The sequence below is a fragment of the Falco peregrinus genome, chromosome 1, assembly GCF_023634155.1.
Source record: "Falco peregrinus isolate bFalPer1 chromosome 1, bFalPer1.pri, whole genome shotgun sequence".
Taxonomy (NCBI): Eukaryota; Metazoa; Chordata; class Aves; order Falconiformes; family Falconidae; genus Falco; species Falco peregrinus.
The window spans coordinates 7,299,267-7,321,233 of NC_073721.1; the positions used below are offsets into that span (position 1 = coordinate 7,299,267).

The 21,967-nt window shown below is 43.1% G+C and overlaps 1 protein-coding gene across 2 annotated transcripts; it reads right to left on the reverse strand.

The window, feature by feature from the left end:
• Positions 1 to 9,812: 9,812 nt before the first annotated feature.
• COMTD1 (catechol-O-methyltransferase domain containing 1) lies at positions 9,813 to 16,497 on the reverse strand. Of its 2 annotated transcripts, none has more exons than XM_005243537.4 (7): positions 16,352 to 16,497; positions 14,935 to 15,068; positions 13,786 to 13,891; positions 12,808 to 12,926; positions 12,488 to 12,542; positions 10,968 to 11,101; positions 9,813 to 10,200 (listed from the first exon to the last, which is right to left on the reverse strand). In XM_005243537.4, exons 1-7 carry the CDS (start codon positions 16,431 to 16,433, stop codon positions 10,048 to 10,050), a joined length of 783 nt encoding a protein of 260 aa, XP_005243594.1. In that variant the 5' UTR covers positions 16,434 to 16,497; the 3' UTR covers positions 9,813 to 10,047. The 2 variants fall into 2 exon arrangements, with proteins under 2 accessions (XP_005243594.1, XP_027651352.1); XM_027795551.2 differs by having other exon boundaries at positions 14,935 to 15,047; positions 16,352 to 16,488.
• Positions 16,498 to 21,967: the final 5,470 nt, after the last annotated feature.

Consider the following 21,967-nt stretch of genomic DNA (forward strand, 5'->3'; position numbering starts at 1 on the left):
TGTTACAAAGCTGTTGTGCAGGATAATTCAGTTGAGGGTGGGGAGTGGAGGCATCTTGTGTCTGGGCTGTTTTGTTCATGCATGTACAAAATTTGTCTTTCCTGGACAAAACCAGAAGACTAGTGTGTCCATGGCGCTGGGCACTATACTGTGGGGCTGGCACTGCTGCCCCAGGCTCTTCACCACCTGCTCCTGCCTGTGCCTTGCCTTGTCTGGTTCCCCTCTTTGGGGTCACTCATTAGTCTTTGGGACCTATTTTCCCTGCCCAAGCAGAGCATGTAAAAACACCTTTGCCAGGTGAGTTGAGCCCCTCAGCTGCTGGGGGGCAGGAGGAGGGGGTGCACTGCCCACAGGCTGGGGCTGAGCCTGGACCCAGGCCAAATTTACAGTTATAGCGAATTTTTTTCCCTTGCTACTTTGTTGAGTGCATTGGGTGGGTTACAATTGATCATGAGAGTCACCTGGTATAATTTTCGCTTTTATAATTGGCAACATGTGCTTTTGGGAGCAGGGTAGAGAGTGTTTCTGCCTTCCCTTGTTGCTGATGCTTGACCTGTGTCCTTTAGCCTGGAAAAGCCTGCCCATAGCGGAGGAGGGTGTTGTGGCTTTCGCTGTAGTAGTGTTTGGGTGCAAGCTGCTCGCTGTTGTACTTGGGATGTTCATTGGTTGGGCTGGATTGGGCCAAGTCTGACAGATATCCCCATGGATGTTGCAAGTGGAGGTGGTGGCCCTACACACTGCCACCTGTGGAGCCTTGGCTGGCAGAGATGGCACCGGGTGAGTGTGAATTGGCATCTCCGGTGTTTCAGGAATCAACGTTTTATGAAATGTTTTTAAATAAACTGCAATTTACAAATTGTGTTTGTTGCAATGTACAAACTTATGAATTTACAAATTCACAAATACCTCTTCAGGGTGCTGTAATTTAGTGTGGACGTAAGCTTGTACTGCAGCCTCTGTAGCAGAAGGCTGATCTTCCACTGTGTTTGATGAAATACTTTATTTTTGTTTACTTTTTTGAAGTTTTTTGGGAAATCTGGTACAGTGTTTAGTCCTGGTGCAAGACTAGTAGGCTTTCAGATGAGACCTAACAATTTGTAGCAAAGGTTCTCACTGCTTTTAGGGTATATCAGCATGCTACTGAAATTGTTAACAGCCTGCTCATATAGCCTGAAGCTCACTTGGTTTAATTTTATCATGCCCAGCACAAGGAGAGGTCATGAGCATGCATAAATGTTGGAGCCTTGGTAGGTCTCCCAGCCAATCCAGCACAGCCCAACTAACTCACCTTCTACTTCACAATTTCTCCCTCTCATGGGCTCTCTAAACAGTCTGGCTCAAAGTCCAGTTTCCTACCGTTTCCTTTTCTTTGGGGGAAGCTGTAGCAGAGAGGTGTACCGCACAGTCCCACCACAGTCATTCAGTGCAGCCTCTCCCAGAGGCACAGTGCTTTGTTTGGTGGGGCACGCCTGGCCCCTGCATGCTGGCCGTGCTGCAGTGTGGCTCTGTTGGTCTTCATTGCAAGTGGGTACGTGCCTGCCTTGGCCGTGCAAGCTGAGCTGCCTGCATGGTGGCAGATGGGTACCTGAGGGGCAGGCTTTCAGGCACGGACTTCAGCCTGGTTAGCAGCAAGGGGGAGAAGGAAAAAGAAGCAGCGAAGCATTTAAAATGTAAACTTTTCATGAAAAGAAAGGCTTTAATTTCAGTACTTCACAGGATAACTTTCCTGTTGCATAGGAAACCCCAATTTTTAAGTCTCCTCTCTTTGTCTTCCATTTTACTTGATAGCCTTTGATCCGTTGGAGGAAAAGTACAGGGAGTTAGTTGAAATGGCTTGGTGTTGCTGTAGCTGTTACAGTCCAATATTCTTTTATGAAATAAGATAAAGAGAAAGCAGAAAGAAAAGATAATTGGACACAGAAAAGGCAGTTATAACTTCTGCTGGTGATTAGCTAATTTTGTCGATGACTTCTGCTGGAGAAACGTGACCATGGCACACAGCTGCTTGGCCCTTCTGAGACCTAGGAATCCTCTACTGGCACAGGCTGCCTAAAACCAGCTATTTTCAGGTTCTCAGTTTATTAGCCTGAAGGCAAAAGAAGTAAAATGAAACCTAATAATGTCAGGAGGGAGCACATAAGAGGTAGGATGCAGAAATGCTTGACCATAAAATTAAAATCTGTATTATAATGCCTATATGTAATAGGGATGGTCAAAATTAAGATTGCTTGTGCAAATTTAATTAGTTTTTTGTAAACTTCTGAGTGCTTAGCTTTGCAGCCTTAATGATGTGCCTTCAATGCAATTTCTGGAGTTGACCATAAATGGCTCCTAGGGTCGATGGGCAGACCCTAGCTGCAAGTCTCAAGTTTTCACTAAGAGTTTACCATAGTCCATGTCTGAGAGTTTATATATACACTTGAAGTTAAGCTTAAGCTAAAGGGCATTACTCAGTATCTGGTACGTGAGTGACTAAGTTGAAAATCAGGAAAGGAAAATTTGGTAGCACCTGTAAAGTAACTGAAGCTGCGTGAGAAAGGGGAGTGTGATGGGCTTAGTGGTGCCTGGTACCCTTTCTGTAACACCAGAAGTAATTCTGGGGCCCCAGGTCTCTGGGTGTTGATTAAATGTGTCTATGCTTTTGCCTCCTTCAAGTTAGTCTTCAGTGATAACTTGGATCAGTCTCAGATTGTGAGGACAGGTCTGATCCCACACAGCAGCCCCTGATGGGGGTGGAGGGAGCTGAGCTTTGGTGCTGTGGCCCAGGCCGTCAGCAAGACACCCTACTGGCTCTGTCTTGATGATCCTCTTGACCTGAGGAGAGGGACTGCTGCTTGTTGGTGGGAATAGTTCCCAGGACATGACTGTGCCTAAAATCCCCTACAGCCATGGGAAGACCTGGAGATGATACAGAAGCTGGCTCTACACATCTGTGGAGAAACTGCAGGTTTTTTTGTACAGGAACTGTTTTGTCAGGAGTTTGATCTAGTGAGTATTGTTTTGTAATTGCACTTTGATAGTAAATTAATGCCTCTGCACTGGGGATGTCTTTGAGGCTCATCCAGCTCTGTTGTTCAAAGGAAACCAAGGAGGGCCCTGCCATTTCTTTCAGGTTGTATTAATCTCTTTGATATAATACGTGACAGCACAGTAGTTGCACAATTAACTGTGGCTTTCTGCTTTGGAACGACCCCACTAATTACGTTGAAAAGCTGGATTAAATGTCTTGGGAGAGCGTTTTATAGCTGCTGACATTTAGATGGCTAAAGGACGTTGAAGGTGACACTGTGGAACTGGCACACCAATACCCTGCTGATGGGCCTGGGGAGGCTGTGGAGATGGCGGTGACTGTGTAGCAGCTGTGGGTGAAGACACCTGAGAGACCCCTTCTCACCTCTGTCCATGGAGCTGGACCTTGCCAGAGGTGGAGACAGACATGAGTCCCTCCACACAGAGTGGTGTGGAGGTGTCACAGCCCCCTCCCTGTCCCCACGTGGCCCTCACAGCTCTGCCTGGATTCAGAGGTGTCCATCACCACCTGAAGAAACTTTCCACTTCTGCTAGCTGCAGCTGCTACTGCTTCTCCTGCCTTCTGGGTTTTGACCTGTAGTAGACATCAACAATGTCAACTTGTAGTAGGCAAATGCAAAAATATGGACTTTTTATAAAGAAATGAGGTAAGCATTGAGTGTCGTGAGCCGCAGCCTGTGTGCATTTAGCTGTTATGGGTAAAAGGGTAGGACCTGCAGAGTAAACAATAATGCTCAAGGTCAGCATTTTGTATCTTTAAATACATATTTGTCTAAATTTTGTATTTATGTTTTTTTCCTAGCCCAAGGAGCTACATGTTTTGCTTAGCTTTAAATGTAAACTCCTAATGTTTGCTTCCTAAAAAAACAGTTAAATTATACGAGTGAGTGACGTCATGGACAAGAAAGAGGTTCCTTACAAATAAGCCTAAATTTAATCTCCAGCTGTTACAGTTTTTTGTTTCCATTTAGATTTGCAAACATCTATTTCCTTTTACAGGTTTCTTTGCACCTGTTCTAAAATGCATTTGTCTCTATTTTTTTTTGTTTGTTTGTTTGTTCTTATTGTTTCTTTTTTGTTGTTGTGGTTTGGCTGGTTGGTTTGTTCTTTCTTCTCATGCTGGTAGAAACTCCCTTTCTATTATTGGAGGCTGTGCTACAGGCCAGTAACGTCTGGGCCATGACCATATGGACTCCTGTGGCTATGCCACATGATATGGCAAATAGAGCCTGGCTGTCCTGTGAGCCAGTCCTCCCCTGACAATGGAATTCTGTTGATGTTTTTCATTTGTGGATTTGACTAAAATTCTTGGTGTTGTGAATGCACAACCAGGCTTTATCCTGGATAATGAACACAGTTGTCGTGTGCGTATGCAGTAGTTAGGCATTGCATTTACTTGTGACAGCAGCAATAACAGTCTCATTAACTATCTTTTGCAAATCTAATTTCATGATGTCAGAAAGTTACTCATTTCAGCTCACCAACATAACCCAAGTCCCTACCCCAGCATAACTCAAAAGATTGCTGTAAAAATGCGGTCTCTTGGTTTTTCAGTAGGTGAATAGGAAGAATATTATGAGCCTTTAAACTAAATAATAATTTCTTCCTTGTAGCTTGAGATCTGTTCAATCAATAATCTTTCTGCTAACTCTGGGGAGAATTTTAGTTGCCTCCATAAAATGTTTTAATTATTTAAAATCATAAAATATAAGTAGGCACAATTTGCTTGGAACTCATTAGGGAAATATATGAATAAGAAAAAAGATAATGTTTGCTTCTGCATTAATTTAAAACAGTCTCTAAAATATGAAATCTAATCCTGGAAAGCAGTGACTTATCAGCGATGTTTACTTTTCGTATAATAGGAGTAAATATTAAAGCAGCTAGTTATGTGCTTATCCCTACACTATTGCACTAAGCCAAAAAGGAAGATAAATAACTTGTCTGAAATCTCACATTAATTTCCCTCTTTTACAGGTTTTATGTTTGTTCATTTCCTTTTTCAAAGCATTCCTTTGAAAATTATTATTATAAAACAGGTGACTTAGAAAGCACGAGTAGCTGCAAATGCATGAGACCAATTTGTGTGTGACTAGAATTATGCAGAGGTAATGCTTTATACTTGCACAGAGCTTTTCATCCCAGTGCAAATCACTGGCAAAAACATGCAGCAGAGAAATGCCACTGCCCTGAGGCAGGGCTTGGCAGAGTAACTGATGGGTGAGGAAACAAAAAAAACAACCCCTTATTACCTCTGAAGGAACTTCAGTGTTCACTGGTAGGAAACAATTCTTTGCCACTCTTGGGTGTGCAGAGAGGCAAGAATCGGCTTTGTAATTTCCTGCTCAGTACTTGTTGTTTAGGATTTCATCAGAAATCCTTCCACAAAAGACCCTTCTCATGTTATTTATGGCTTTCTACATTTTCATTCTGGGAAGGATGCGATAGCGCTGCTGCTGCCTCTGTGAAAATGAAATGAGCATTGAAATCAAATGTACTGCAAACCACTCAGAGATGGGTCCAGATCTCATGTGTGTGTGTAGCTCATAGGTTATCTGAACGTATTGGTTACCTGTTGTTTGGAAGAACGGATGGAGCCATTCAGCATGGTCATGTTCCTCATGGTAGTGCAAGGGTGATGCCAGGGCTGGAGGAGGCCTGTGCAGTTTCAGTAGGTGGGTTAGATAAAACCAAGCTGTGTTCATCTCGACTAGTAGGGAGAACAGCCTCTTAAAGCAGCACTGACCTCTTAGCTCATTTACCCTCTGTTGTGGCCATTTAGGATGGATTTCAAGTGATAAGGAGAACACAAGCAGGGATGCGGCTAACTGTGTGACTATGTCGTCAAAAAGGAGCCAGCTGCAAGTTACAGCACTTGCTGCTGTTGCCACCCAAGCATCATCAAGATTGCAGTGCCTGAGACAGTGTGTGCCTCAGGTCTGAACTGCAAGGTTTCTGGGGAGTGTGGGGAGCTGCTCATCCTTCAAAGGAGTGGATTTGGGTGAGGCTTGTGTTGATGTTCCTTTCCCTGTATCCTAAGGGCTTTATCACAAAAAGCTTGCCAACTGTCTTCCATGAGCAGCAATTCGCAGAAAGCCTGTCCCTGTGTAATGTGGCTAAATTCAAACAGCTTGAGGAGGAGGAGGGATGGCAATGTCAGAGGTTCAAACAAATGCCTCTAAATTACGCTCTGCCCAGCAGCCCAGTTTTCCTTCAGGCCTGCAGTGATGTGAGATTCTCCCTACCTTGTCCCCTGCATGTCCAGTGGGATCAAAAGCTGCAGCCTTGAAAATGCAGAAGTGAGACCTAAGCATTCAGGAACTCCTGTGTCTGCCCTTGGACAGTGAGTTGTTTCTTTCTGGGGGGAGCCCGCTCCAGACTTCTGAGCACCCAGCCTGAGTCTTGAGTGTTTTCTATGCTGTCGGTAGCTTCAAGCTCTTCCTTTTTCCTCTGGGTATATCAAAGAGGGTCAGCACAAAGCGGGAGCATGGCAGCACTGCAGAGCAAGTGTCGGTGGCTCATTTAATTAGCTAGTAGAGATGCAAAGTCTGCTCTGAAACGGTCTTCTGTTCCTTTCCCCACCACCCACCCAAATATCACACCACACCATTTTGAATATGACACCTTTGGTGCAGGGACTGACATACCTGACTGGCAGCTAGAATGACATGCTTTAATTCTCATGGCTTCTGGGAGTTACTGCACTACGGGAAATTTTCTTTTTTTCTTCCCCACCCCCCCACCCCCCTTAAAGCACTACACTTCAACCTCATTTGCTTCTGAGTGAGTCCCAACTGTATGTATGTCACCTGTGCTGGCCTCTCTAGGGTCAAGCCTTGCAGCTAGAAGAGATGTCAGTGTTGTGTGAACAGCTGGGTGGTAGGGTTTGGGCAACGACTGTGGCCCCAGGTCAGCTCCTCTCTAGGGGTGGAAAATCCTGAGCCTCTACAATGTGAGCAGTAGCTCAGGCAGGTGTATTACCTGGGAGGGGTGAGCAGGCCCATAAGCTTCCATACATGATCTCGCCATTAGAGAGAGACAAAGACTTGCACTGCATTCTCCTATGGTCCACTGTCACCACCTAATGAAAGCCTAAATTCCCATTGTCCCCACAAATTCCCTAAAACTGATTCACCACTTGAATTAAGCCGTAATTATGTATTATCAGCAGTCACTTTATAGTAAGGTTGAAGGATTAAATGCCGTTAGCGGTGATGAATTCCAGATGCATGGGACAGAAGCCTGAAGAGAAGGCCGGCTTCTGAGTAACTACAAGATAAAAGTGTAATGTATTCTAAATATTTGATTCAATTAAGCTTCCTTCTGCTCTTTGTTTCAGCTTGCAGATGGCTCATCAATCTATAGTTTAGGGACACATTGCTATTCTTTCTAATGGTAATTAGGTGATCAGGATGGAGACAGGTTTGATTAAGTGCTCGCTCTATGCTCTGCATATTTAAAATGGAGCTGAGTCCAAAGCAGAGGCTAAATGCTAGCCTGCTGCACGGTGCTTCAGCCTCAGGCACTTGATTGGTTTTGCTCTAGCACAGGTGATGAGGACTTTACCAGTTCCCACCATTCAAGGAGCAGAGTTTTTGAATTCATGAACTATGATTGTTTGTATCTGGTTTTGAATGTTGCTAAACTGTTATTTGACAGTTTCTTGGGAAAAAAAAAAAAAGTATTTTATGGTGCTTGCCCATTTTTGGCTCAGCTTTACTGAGAAGATTCTTGCAACTTGGAAATGCAGCAAAACACTTACAGAGTCTGTGATCAATATTCCAGTGACTTCTGTGTGTTTGGGACAGGCTATCACGGTACTTTCAGACCAGGGTATGTATTCTTAACAGCTTGTAGCTTGCTTGTGATTATCAGCCTACAGCCTCTGAAAGCAGGAATATTTGAGAGGATGCCCAGCTGTTCAAGTGTCCCATTTTGCACTTGTAACCCTTACTTCTTAAGCAGATAACAAAAATCTGTAAAATTGTCATGTAGAACATGGCCAGCTTTGCATGCAAATGTATAATGATCTTGTATATCCCTTTAGCCACTCCATCTGAGAGCTATTATAGTCATTAATGCTTTGGTAAGGTGTTATTTCATTTACATGGATAAGAAAATTAAGAGACACAGAGGTTTGAAGCTCTGAGGGTAAAACGCAGAAAGAGAGCTTGGGCAAGCTGTACGCTCTTTAAAATCCCATTTAAGGGCCATATGCACCTTGTCCTGGCCTTCTCCCAGGCATGGATTTTGCTTTACAGCAGCCAGTCCTCAATTCAGCAAAGTACTTAAGCACATCCTGACAGCTCTGCTGAATCAGGGTTTTAAGTGGAAGTGACGGAAATAGAATTGAGATCTCCTCACTCATAGACCCACTCTGAAACCACCAGGCAATGCTTCCTTTAGTCATTGCTCTCTCACTGCAGTATACTACCACAAGTGTCTGAGACAGGCAAGACCTGTGCCCTGAATATCTGCCCCTTTTCGGAACCCAAGTCCACCCAGCTGAAACTTCAAAAATGTGAGCCGAGTAGCCAGCTCTAACAATTTTGAGACTTGAAATCTTTGTTCCCCACTGCCTTGAGTCATTCAAGTGCATTATTTGAGCAAGCTGAAGAAGGATTCTCTTAGCTCTGAAACAGCATCCCTACAGGAGGCCAAGAAATCAAAAGTGCCCTTTTTCCTGACATCCTTCTGGTGTTATCAGTCCCCTAAAACAACAGCCAGGGGAGCTTGTCTGTAAAATGCTAGCTGTGGTTTCTTGTTTCATTAGGTTTTCTCTTTAATACAAATTTCAGGGTGAAATAAAAAGCCCTAAAAATTAGTTATTGTTATTTGTAATTCACCATGGAAAGAAGTCATTAGCTGGATTCTCATTCTCTAGCTTGAACAGAATACAGCTCCTGCCCCCTTAAGTCTATTTCATTGGTCTCAGGTAAGGTGAGCTTTTGAAACTATTTCTTGATAAAAAATTTTATAGAATGCACAAGGATGAAATAAGAGTAATGGATGACAATAGCAATGAAGCTAACTAGGAGTTAAGAATACTGTAGGGAAAATAGTGTACTAGGGCGTAGAAAAAACATCATTTTGTTACATGCTGCCTAGGGAATGGAATCTCTGCTTGCAGTAATTATTTGAATAGCCAGTTAACAGCTGTATTGCGTTCTCATACAATCATAATTTTCCTTCTGTAGACTTGCTACCAATGCTCTGCGCTTGCAACTTTCTAGGAAGCAAGTGCCTAGCAAGTTGTTTCTTTGGGGGGCAGGTGGGAGGGAGAGAGGAAGGAGGAAGAATTGTTTCATTTTTCTTCTTGCCCATTTGCTCTTCCTCATTCTGACTTAAAAAAAAAAAAAAAATCTACCTGCACTGTTACCCAGGTTCTTGCACACGAAGGTTTTAGGGAGTGCCCTGCATTTGAAATCTTGTTTGTCCTTTGATGTACTTTTAGAAAGAACTTTTTTTTCAGAGAGTGTATATTTGAGGCTTGTTACGTAGTACCCTTCAAGGATTACCAGTGACTTTCAATATGGTTAGTTTGAGAAGGCTAGCAGTCTCCTTGATGTCATGTACATTTCATTAAAAATCCATTTTTCTCTTATGGTTATTAACATTAGTAAACTCCACTTCTTTTCCTTTTGATGCTAGGACTGAGTATTCTACCACTGAATGGCCTCTTTTAGGATAGAGAATGACTTTGTTTTATTGATTCACTTGGAACTCGGTCATTCTAGAGACGGAGATTTTTTCAACCACTGTGTTACAAAGACAAATTCATGTTAAGTTAATTTGCTTTATTGCAATTAAAATAAGAAACCATAGTAGATGTCAAAATAAGTCTACCTTCTGAACTTGGTTGTCCCGAGGATCCTGCTGCACCTAAAGTCTACTTTCCCAGGCTATGCCATCCAGTGGAGATACAGGTTAAATGACCATTTTTGGTACTGCTCTGCCTGCATTTTTCCTGATGATTTGATGCAGCTTGTTGTTTCCCATCTGCTGGGCTTCCTCCAATTACAACTTGAATGCTAATGTGACTCCATCCCCCATTGGGAGCATGCTGATATTGACTCGTGCATCTCTGAGAAGTTTCTCATTGAGGTGGTGGATGCTCTGGGTTGCCAAGTCATCCTTTCTTGGTTTTAGCACCTTTCCACCCCAAAGGACCTATTGAAAAAAGAAATGTCATACACCTAATTTGTTCCAATATGTTCCTTGGACCATAAAGGAAGCTTTGGAAAATGTCCTGCATATTTTCTAGAAACGGATATTAATTATTCTATTTCAGATTTCTAACTATCTCTGCCATGGAGCTCTCATAAGCAAGTGGGATTAGGAGTCCACAGAACTGGCTAATTATATTTCTACTGCACGTTAGAAGCCAAAATAAAAAAAAGATGTGTTTAAACATAGGTATTTTTAAAATCCCCTATCCAGTGCCACCATAACCCTGAAGGTGCCTGAAATTTAATATTGTTCTTTGGTTCTAGTAAAAGTTATCAATCAATAACTTACTAGTTGTTACTGATTACAAGTGCTACTTTTGATCATGTGTAAGTACTGTACATAGTAGAAAATGCTTTACAAGACAAATCAGGATAATACAGAGCATTCTCTGTAATGAATTACGAAAAAATTGGTAAGTTTCTGTTATCACAGACTGTTAATGTACTAACATAAATGTAACACAATACTTGTAACTTCTATAGGGTTTTATTCCTTGCTTATATCAGTGTTCTGTATAGCTTGCTTTAGGAATTTATGTTGAATTTTAAAAGCCTCCTTTGTATAACACGGAACAAACGTGTTGCAATTGGCAACCCACTTGCAAGTCAGAAATGACATTACTAGAATCCCACTGTGACTTTTTTTCCTTTCCCAGAGGCAAAAGCAGTAACTCCCTGTGCTACTACTACTGTAACTGCAGTACTTACATTATCAATAGCTATTATTCCTCCTTTCTTTATGAGGCGCAAACATTTTTCGTAGTATTCATTGCAGCTTTCTTTATCCGCATCAATGAAAGCAAAGTCAAAGCTTTCTGCTTCTCCACTGGCCAGCAGCTCATCTAGATGAGTAACAAAGAGTCGTTAGACCCTGGTTAATGTTGTGTAGGAGGCAGTCGTCCATTTCTGTCAAAGTTCTCGTTAAATAATGGTTTTAGTGCCTTGACCAGGCAGCCTATTCCTCTACAGCTAATTACTATAAAAGCTTATCCCACAGAAACCAATCTAGACATAATGTATGCCATAAAACACTCGGTTACTGAGTTCTTCCTACTTGGAAGTTCATGGAGTAGTTCTAAACCTGCAGGATACAGCTAGGACTGCTGAAAGGTGCAGTAAAAACAAGTCAAGCAGTTTGAAACTGGACACACTCTACAACTTCAGCTATTTTTTTGAGCTGACTGAGCAGAATTGTTTTTTTAAATGGATTAGGATTTTTCTCACACTTATGAACAGGTCCTAAATGCTAATCTCTTGTTGATGATCAAGTGTCATGACACAAGTCATGAACAAACCCCGTCAGAGATGTTTATCACAGCAAAATACTGCTGTAAGTAGTCCCTCCCTGGGCCAAGGCAAGTGGAATGCAATTGTAAGTTCTCCTAAATGGACTTCTTGACTGAAAACTCCAAATCGCCAGTTGCAGAGGGGCTGACGGCTGCTGCTTTCCTAAAGGTCTCAGCCACCCCCCTCACCTGCCCTTATCCTCTCTGTCAACAGAGGATATTTTTGTCTGAAGCATTGCCTAGACAAAGCTGTCCATCAGACTTCAAGGACAGTGCATCCTAGCAGACTGCCTATATTTGCCTCTTTAGAAAGGATGGATGAATTTGGGAGTAACACAAGGTTATGGATGGATCTATCAAACACCTTTGCTGGAAACCTTCTGACTCCTCCTTTCCTAGCAGGTTTCTTGCATTTTCAGAATATTTATTAATATTTCCTCTGCCCCACATCATCTTGCCTTGCATACTTTTGGCACATCCTAAATTTGACACTGTCAATTATGTCCTCTGGACATAATTCAACTGTTATACGCTAAGTTTTATATTGGCTTCTGTATTTTTTCTGCACTTCAACCCTTTCAGAAAACTCTTCCTGTCTATAACAAAGAAATACTTGCTTATAATGGACAGTGGATAAGAGAAATCGGGCTTTGTCTAATTAATCTGTTTTAATCAGCTTTCCCAGAAGCAGCTGACAATAGTACTTCATAGATTAACCAAGGCAACAGACAGGACAGGTGAGTGACCAGTACAGCCTGCTACATAGGACAAGCATTTTCTTCCTCTCTGCTGGCATGCAGGAAAACTATGAACTTCTGAAGTTGTGAAATTTTAGCAAAGGGATCACATCCACAAACATATTTGGCTTTAGATTTCATCAGCATTATATCCATCTTCTGTTTCTAGGGAAGGGAAAAAAGGAAAGTATTTTAAGTTGCTTACCAAGTGTTTGAATTGCTGGCTTAATTCGCAGGTCAATTTTATGCTCTACTCCTGCCTAGAATGGAAAAGAACAAAGAGTTGATCAAAGCAGTCAAGAAATAACCTGTTGGTTGTTGGACTCGAAATGACTGGTGGTCAGATATTTTTCCTATTATTTCTAGGTTCCAGATAGCACTGATTTTGTCTTTCCAAATGGAACTTTCTCAGCTTCCTTTAATGACAGGAATGCTTCTTTGTGAATGTGCAAGTCTAAGATACTAAAATCCCTTGACATGCAAATGCAGCTGTCCTGAACATGTAATGGAAGAGATGCTGCTTACCTCCTTCCACAGCGGCTTTCCAATTTTGACATAGTCCTCATTTATATCACAAGCAATAACTCTGCCATTATCTGGCAGGACAAGTGCCATATTCAAGGTATTATAACCGGTGAAAACACCTAGGAAAATCATAAGAGTCATCAACACTTACCATATTGGAGGGGGGAGGAAAAAGATAAATAGTTAGTTACGGGGCTCTCTTCAGGAATAAAAACCCCAAAGGAGTCAAAGATTTGCCCAAACAGGTGGGCAATTTGTTAACGGACACAAAAGGTTTTCCCACTCCATTTTAATGTAATGGTGGGTTTGGAGGAATTTTTTTACATTTTTTTTTCTTTAAATCAATCTCTTAGCAAAGCTCAATGTTGGCTTTCTCCTAAAGTCTCCTGGACATACAGGGCAGAGTCTGGTCGTGCATCTCTGAGGAACACCCTTATTTAAAAGTGGAGCTAAATCCTGGGTCAAAGGGACTGGACCAGCAGCAAAATACCAGGGCACCATAACTAACAGCTAGGCCAAGAATGAAGATGCTGAGAACCCATACCTGGCTGCTCAGCATCAGTCTGGCTTTGGGACATCCTGCTAACATATGTGCATCAAGGAAGGTGGTTTGGATGCAGGGCCTGTGCAGCAAAACATTTCCTTCTGGCAAGAAACTGGTACAGAAAGGAAAGAATACACCCTGTCCTGCAACTGCTGGAGAGCCAAATCATCTGTTGATCTTACTTTTTCAGATTGCCTCGGAGTTTGTGAGACATCCATGCTGATGCCAGAGTTACTGAATGCACAGGTACAGTGGCAAGTAAGTGCAAATCAGACGCTGCTTTTTATGCTGTAGCTTGCCCACCTGTTAGCTGAGACAAGTATGCGATGCCTCACTATGTTTAGATATTTTACCTTATGTAAACACAGCTGTATTTGGAGAAGTGCAGCCATGAGCTTTATTGTACTACGGAGAGGACAAGGTGACACTCCTACCTATTTCAATAACTTTCTTGGCTTTAATGAGTTTGACCAAATTTGCCATAAGCTGAGCCTGGTCACAGGACACCATCATTTTACTCCAGGGATGATCAGCAGTGAGCTAAAAAAGGAAAAAAAATAATGTATCACAACAAACAAAACCCAAAGCTCCAAAACAATCTAGGGAAAAAAAACCAACAGAAAAACTCCAGGAAAAAGAGACACTTCTACCCTTCTCATTTTAGATGGCTTTGTGGTACACCTATGAGCCAGAAATTGGTTTGAATTTAACAGCAGCTAAGGAGAGTGGGGTGCTTTTCATAAGCAATAGTTCATCATTCAAAGCATGCCCTAAAGTTACCATGGCTGTGGCAAACTCGGCAATAGTTGTAACTGATGAGAGCCACAGGGGAATCTTGACTGTGAAAGTCTTTTATTTATGTGAAATTACATAAACAGATACACTTTTATATATATATATATATATTTATTTATAACCTTTGTGCTTCTGCCCCTATTCCTCCAAGACATGTAGCATGGTTTTATGAAATGTTAGGTTAAAGTCTGCTGCTGAAGGTCAGACCAGGCGGTTCTGGCTAGGCAATGCAGAGCTGCAGGAGCTGTGCGGAGGGGGCAGCGGCAGAAGCAGGGCTGTGCAGTGGAAGTTTAATGGAAAAGCTGGTCCTCCCCTTTCCTTTCTTCCTCTAGGGCTCAATCCCACCAGACAGCTCCAGTATTTAACACTTAATTGCTTTTATACAGTAGTTTGTCTTACTTGAAATGACTCAGTCCTGAGTCAGGGGACGTCTGGTCTGAGCTCTGACACTGGACCCTGCCGGAGGACATCACCTCTGAGCTAGTTTCCTTATATGCCAGCTAAAAGGAACAGAAGTCATCTGTTCCAGTCAAAATCAAGTGGGGCCCAAACACATAGGCAGCCATGGATAAAATGACACGTCTAAACTGTATGCCAATACTATTAAATACGCATTTAGGGCAGCCCTGAACATTGAAGAGTCTGGGAATTACCAGTTCCAAACAAATTCTGATGTGTAGGCAACTGAGTTCAGCAGTTCGGGATGAGGTGTGGGTGATACCAAAAGGTCCTAGCACAACAGTAAGGGCATGGAGCAGAAAACCTGCTTTGGGGGATAAAATACTGACCAGTCGTAGCTTCTTTAAAATTGGATGTTCCCGCAAAGAGTGATCCAGTATGTATTGCCAGAGTGGACTGCTTTTCCCAATAATACTCTTAGATGATTTGGGTGTCCCAAAACCTAAAGAAGGGTACTTTTTACCTACCAAAAAACAGGGAATAATAATAAAAAATTTCATCTTTCTCAGTTATTGCCCACTTAAATAAAACAAGCGCTTAAGTGCTACTAAAGGTTAAGGAGTTCTTTGTTCTGAAAAATCCAGTGAAAAAAGAAACCGAAATATAGCCAGACAGCTCAGTGGACTACATTATTATTCCCCGCACCCCCTTCTTTTCAAACCTCTTAAGATGTCCAGCCCAAGTCTGCAAAGGCTGAAAGAGGAAAGGCTTGGGTATTGTGCTGTTCAGTGGCTGATCTGAAGGTTACGAGCAGTCATTCTTACAGGATAAGTAACCACATCAGACCTCAAAGGGCAAATGTAAGGAGAAAAGCATGAATGAGGCACACAATTTTCTTAGTCTGGGGGCCTTATTTTCTAGATGGCTAGAGGCTGCTGGTCTTTAGGGCCATCAGCTGATGCATCTTCTCAAGCCCTCAGTTCTCCTAATGACAGTGTCCTGCCCTCTAGCCAGAGGAAATCCTTTGTTGCTCCATGGCTTGTCTAGCATGAAACTAGTGTGCAAAAAAAAGTAGGTGCTACAGCTGAAGTTTAAGAACTGTTGCTTGTCTGCTTAAATACAGAACTGATCTCAGCTTTGAACCCAATCTTTCTTTTACAAAATGGGCAAACATTTTAAAGAATTAACAAAAAAAACCAACAAAAAATCTAGTTCCACATCTGATCGTTGATCGCGATTAAAGAACACTTTTATTTCGAGGATTTTATTTTACTTAATTTTCTGTTAATGGCTCTTTTTTCCAGAGGATCACCCTGAAGCGGAGATTGTTTCCACAACCTGCCTGAAGTGAAAGGGTAAGCAAGCAAGCAGCTGCATTACAAACCCAACCCCCGCCTCCTTCCCCCGCCTGATAGTGGGATCGGACCCCGGGGAATGACAGCGAAACTGTCGCCAGAACAGAGTGTGACCAGGACCCCACCACGGCGTTTCTGGGCCGGCCGAACAGCCGCAGGTAGGGGCCGGGCCGGGAGCTTGCCCTCGCCTCCGCTGGGCCACCGGCAGCTCGCCCGCCCCACGCGGCAGCAGCTGGATTGCGGGAGCGACTTGGGTTCAAAGAGCATCAGCGTACTCACGGCCCCAGCTCCGCGCAATCCCGGCCCGCAGCGCAGCCCCGCTCGGCGCAGCGCCCAGGGGGATGCTCCCCCGACCGCAACCGGGAGCTCCTGCCCACCGCCGGGGGGACCCTGTCCGGCCACCGCGGTCCTCGTCCCCTCCCGCTGGGGACAGGGAACGGGCGCCGCTTACCTGCGAGCATCCCCGTGGCGAAGGCGACCCCCAGCATGGCCGTGCCGACGGCCACTTCTTTGGGCACGCTGAAAAGCGGCATGGCGCGGCTGGCAGCGGCGCGGCCGGGCCGGTCACAGGCGGGCGCGGGGCGGGGCGGCCCCGGCGGGGCGGTCCTCGGCGGGGCGGCCCCGGGAGGCGGGGCGCGGCGGCCGGCCCGGCGTGCGCTCGCGGCCGGCGCTTTGGCAGATTTGGGGTGGCTCGTAGCGCCCCGGGGTGGGCTGGGGGGAGCGTGGGCATCCCGCGAGGGGTGCGCGCCTTCCTCTCGAGGCACGTACTCTGCAGCGGTGGTAAAGTGACACAAGCAGTGCCTGGTGCTTGTGCCTTCACCTCCTCAGAGGCTGCTCCTGGTATGCCTTCGTGCCAGTCTTTGTTTTAAAACACAGCGCGGTGTTGTGTGAGCTAGCAATGGGCTCTGATGGAGGAGCTGTTCACAGAAATGTTCTCGTGAGAGGCTTGGTCCTCCAGCTAGTCCAGGAAACATGCTCTCTCCCTCCCCTAGCGCGGATGTTTTTTACGGTTGAGGTGTGATCAGATTTCTTACCAAAAAGCATGTATGTTTGTGGAGCTTCAGTCCTGTGACCAAAAGAACTGAGAGCTTCCAGGTGAAATAGATCAAGGAAGACCCCCTGTGAGAGGGGGAATGCTGCCTGGTTTCCCCTGCCACTGTTTCAGCCCCCTCCTGCAGCAGCTCCTTGGCAAGGCGCAGCAGTGCCCTTGCCTCTGTTTGACATTCTGGATTTTTAGGGATCTCCTCCCTGGCCTGATCTGTCGCTGAGGAAATTGATACATAAACCAACAGTGACTGTGCCATTTTCTTCTCTTAGAATCAGGCTAAAAAAATGTTGTGTGCTTTTGTTTTATTACATTGATACATGCTGAAAGCACCCTGCAGTGCCTTTTGGAGAAGGGCCGGGGATTTGATTTTCATTTTGTGAAGTGTTGGCAATATCTGATTTTGCAAAACCCAAGCAAGATGTGAAGATCTATCATTTTGTCACTCTGCAGGGGATGAAATTAGCAACGTTGCACACAGACCAGGAATACGCAGGCAGGGAGTGCACTGTAACTCAGCCTCACCAGATGTAAGATGAAAACAGGTAATACTTCCCTTTGGCACGTAGTTAATCTCTAGAAAGCCAGATGAATTGCGTGCTGATAGGTTAGGCTGCTAGCTTTTCAACGATGTTCCGATGCTAGCAAAACTGTTGTCAGTGCAGTTAGCAGGAAAAGATTCTTTTGTAAGTACATCTTAAGTGCAGGATTAAGTATATCACTAGAGCATTTATGGGAAACGGGTTTGCCTATCACTGCATTTTTAGCATGTGCTCGACCTTATTCACAAAGGCTCAAGCTCATAGCTTTGCATTTCTTTTGCAGCAGCTAATCATGTCAAGCACTAAGGAATCTGCTGTGCTTTCTGACTTGCAGAACAAAGCAAGAGATATGATCTGTCTCGGCAGATACAATATTTTTTAGTTCACTTAAAATTTATTTGATTTTGAAAGCTGTGAGTGCTGTTGGTTTCTTGGGTTTTGTTTGGTTCCCCCCCGCCCCCTTCTTTTCCCCATTCAGATCCCCATCGCTTTCTCTGTGTACATTTTGCTTTTGTAAATGAAAGCATTTCATCCCATGTTTCAAAGATGAGTTATCAGGAAGCGCTGGAATATGTCAGTTTTAGGCCAAACAATTGTAGGAGACAGCAAACTTTTAGCCTCCATAAATCAGATTTGTGACTGTGCAGCTCCATCTAGTGATTATTCTCTACAACTGCAGCAGGAGGGAGAGTAACTGGGATATGCGGACTTTTTCATGAAACACTCAAAATTTGTAAGCGTTAAATCTTGTGTTGGCCTCTCGATTCTCAACTCGAGGAGCTGCCTCACTTGAAGTTCTCTGGAAACTTCTAGTTTCTGAAATCTCCAAGAGAATTGGTGAGCAGAATTGCTAACATACTTAAACGTGCATCTGTAACTTTTTTTTTTGTGTGTGTGTGTCCCAAATTCTTATGCTGTAATAGCTTATCTGTGGTGGCAGTGTCAGAAGGTTTTTTGCTATGTCAGTGTACTGGGCAATGTGTTGTTTCCTTAGATAAGGAAGCTGATTTACAGAACTTTAAATCCAGATAAAACACTTTCTTAGAGTGGCAAAAGAGTTAGTCTTCCAACTGAAGAAAGCCAGCTGCTTTTCTTTGAGCCATCACAGTTTTGATTTTACATAGCTCTGCAACATATTACTGAACAAGAAACTTTGATTAATCTGATTAATTAGGCACATGCTTGCAGTGTGCTGTGATTACTTGAGCATTTAAATATTTTGGTAGATTTCTGCCTGCTATTTGTGCTGAGTAAGGTGAAGGCTACCTAAAGATAAAAACCTGTGTGTGGCATGAGCTTGGACACAAACCCCACTGCTCCCTATATCTGTAAGGTCAATCCAGTTGCACAGATTTCACAGGATATCGGGATCATTCCCAGTGTTGTAGTCAGCAGGCTTATCTGCTGTGCCTGAAAGTTCCTTCCTCCTGGAACTGCGTTCCTGAAAGGGTAGGAGGGTTTTGGCAGCATCTTCAGACTGGCGCCAGAACATGATCGCTTTTGTGAAACACAAAGAGTAGGACGGACAGGATTCAGACTGGCTAGTCAATGTTGACCTCAGGGTGTGCGAATCCTCACTTTGTTCATATTGATAATCTACCCACAGCTTCACAGTCACTGGATAATTGCTATCTGCAATAGTCAGTTCTACTGAAACCTTCCTTCCAGGAATGTTTTTGTGCAGAGCAATGTTGCACATTGTCCACCTTGGTGTGTAGACCTACCGTAGAAATGTGACTGGGAAAGCATTAGCCTACCTGATAAGGCTGCCATCTCACTTCTGAGTTTCTGCCTGTCGTTTTCAAATGTTTTTGGATCGAGCAGCAATGCCTAGTAACTGAGGCATGGGTGTCAAATGCTAAATGACTTGCCTTGAGTTTAAGAAGCTGTTCCCTTCCAATATCCTCATATTTCAGTTTTTTTTCTTTAATGTTTTTGGTTTTCTTCCCCTCTTCTTTCTTCCATGTGTCAGCTACCTGAGCTCAGCCACGTGTTCTGGCAGGACATGGGGGGTGTTCTGTGGTCTGCTCCAAGGTTGTGGTAAAAACGCAATATGTAACCACCTCGATTGTCTTACTGATGCACTATAAAGAAGTAAAACCCGTGGATGGTTCAGCCACTGTCTGGTGTGGACAGCCTGAGCTCGTCCACACTGTGATTGAAAGCCTACCTGCAACATATGCACTAAACCATAGCTGCGGCTGCTGGCGTGGTTTTACAAGACCTAATGGCAACACGCTTACTAAACCCTAGTGGTAGCTAGAGTCATTTTACTAGCCCAGGGTGGGTATAGATGACTCTCTTGAAAGTCATGTTCACTCCGTACAATACAAACACCCTGAAGAGAGTGTGTATATCCATGTTTGAACAGCACAACTCACTGGAAATAGGTTATTTCCTGTTAAGAGGGGTCCTATATGTTTGCTGAAGCTGTATTGGTCTGTGATACTGGAAAGCATTCAGTGTAGTTGCATGTTGTGTCTGCTTCATTCAGGCTGCAAAGTTGCTGCTGTGGCTTCAAACATAATTTAAATGGTGCTTACTTCAGTTCTTGGTTACCAACACATTATTATCCTCTGTTTACAATGAGGCAGCAGTCACACGGTCCTCTAAAACAGGGCAGCATTTGTAGAAGTATGTTAGAAAGCAAACGCAAATACTACATGTATTTAGTTCAATGAGTAAAGTAGGAACATGTTTGGAGCTTACGTACAACTGAAAAAGGAGACAGTGGTCTTTGCTCCCAGAAGCTTATGATACGAAGGTAAAAAAACGGTTGTGGGCAGGAAGTCTAAGAATGAGTTGGATTATACTGATTGGTGTGCTTGGCAGCAGCCTAATTGTCAAGTTTCTCAGGAGAAATTAGAACAGATAAGTTTTAGGTAGAATTCAGGAGAAAGGAAAATGAGGTTTGGAGCTGTTTACGAGGAGTTTACCTCAAACAGGAATGCAGATGAATAAAAGCCCAAATACAAGGAGGAACCAAAGAAGAATGCATTTGTGCATTCCCATGGTCAGACTAATAGCTGAAAATGCTGATTGAGATAGCCTTCTGGATGAAAGGGACTTGAATGAGATTAGAGCTGTGGAAAGAAGTTGCAGTAATCAAGGTGATGAAGGCTTGGACAAAAGTTTTTAGTTGTGAAGATGAACATACAGAAATAATCTTGGAAATACATCAAAATCTTTCTGGTTGTTTTTGTGTGGTTGAATGTGAGGGTCTGGAGGGAAATTAGAGTTGAAAATGAAGTGTTATGAGTTGAGTGATAGGCAAAATGGAAATTTTAATCTATTATTGATGAAGGAGAAAGGTTGGAGAGCTGAGGCTGACCTGATTTTAGCCAACCTCAGAGAGGTTCTTGAAACAGATTGTGATTTTAATCTGTCTGCAAGAGACAGGAGTGAAGACGCAGATCTGCAAGTTGTCTGCATTGACATGGTGGATGAATGCGTGTATAGATGGGGCCAGTGTACCCAGAAAAAACAGGAAGCCATGAATTCCCATACTTTATAAGCTATTCACAGATAAAGATATCCATAAGCATTCTATTGTATTTATTTATTTTCTTTTAATAGGTTTTCATAATCTCTTTGCTTAAAACTGAATCAGAACTTATTTGCCATATTTATGTGTTCATTCATCTTAGGCATTGTAGATGAGATGTATATATTTTATAATTTTACATTCCACAGTGTATATCCTCTTGCAAGACCTAGCTAAATCAATTGATGGTGGCATATTTTAGAGGACTGTATATGGAATTATTATTTTTTATTTGCAATTGAGATTTCTTTTTTCATCCAGTTGGTTTTGCTGTTGTATTTGTCCGTTCCATCCCTGTTATCTCTCTAGTATAGTGTACACTTAACAGTTCATTTTACAGTTCTGTAATGCAGTGTTTGCCATTTACTGGCATAACCTCTTTGACCTTAGAGATACTCATTCCACATGTATCTGTTGTAGCAATTTTTTTGCCATGAATGTTCATATGTCTTCTCAGCTGAAAATCTTGGGATTGTAAGAATGGTACAGTCTTTTTTTTTTTTAATCTGTGATAAATGGAATTGCTCTCCCAAATTTTCTTCTGATAGTTGAATTCAGTAATTTGAAATAAGACTAATAGTTTCCCAAATACTCATCATTGCTTCTAAAGTAATCTGGGTTTTTTATCAGACAAAGTGTAAGTATCAAAGCTTCCTTTAATATGATTCATTGTCCAAGTGGAGGGTAATCACTAAAATGGAACACAGACATGAACAATGACTTTAACTAAGTTGGTTCGGTTACTTTCATCCTGCTCAGCTACTTCTATCGCATTCAGTCTTCTGTGGGAGCTTTTAAAGTATGTCTTTCGATAACAGCTTGTAAAGGCTGTGGTACCTTCACATCTATTTCAAGGCTAAGGTATCAACATTTCAAATGCTGCTGCTAAGAAAGCTGGTGATTCATGAGCCCATAAGCCTTAAGCCATTAAACTTG

Bases quoted from the DNA above. Each gene is read 5' to 3' on its own strand.
- COMTD1 (XM_005243537.4), bottom strand. From the start codon at position 16,433: ATGCCGCTTTTCAGCGTGCCCAAAGAAGTGGCCGTCGGCACGGCCATG. The intron at 12,927-13,785 runs GTAGGAGTGTCA...TGATTTTCCTAG, and splicing joins CAAGAAAGTTATTGAAATAG to GTGTTTTCACCGGTTATAAT. The intron at 11,102-12,487 runs GTAAGCAACTTA...TTACTCATCTAG, and splicing joins GCCAGCAATTCAAACACTTG to ATGAGCTGCTGGCCAGTGGA.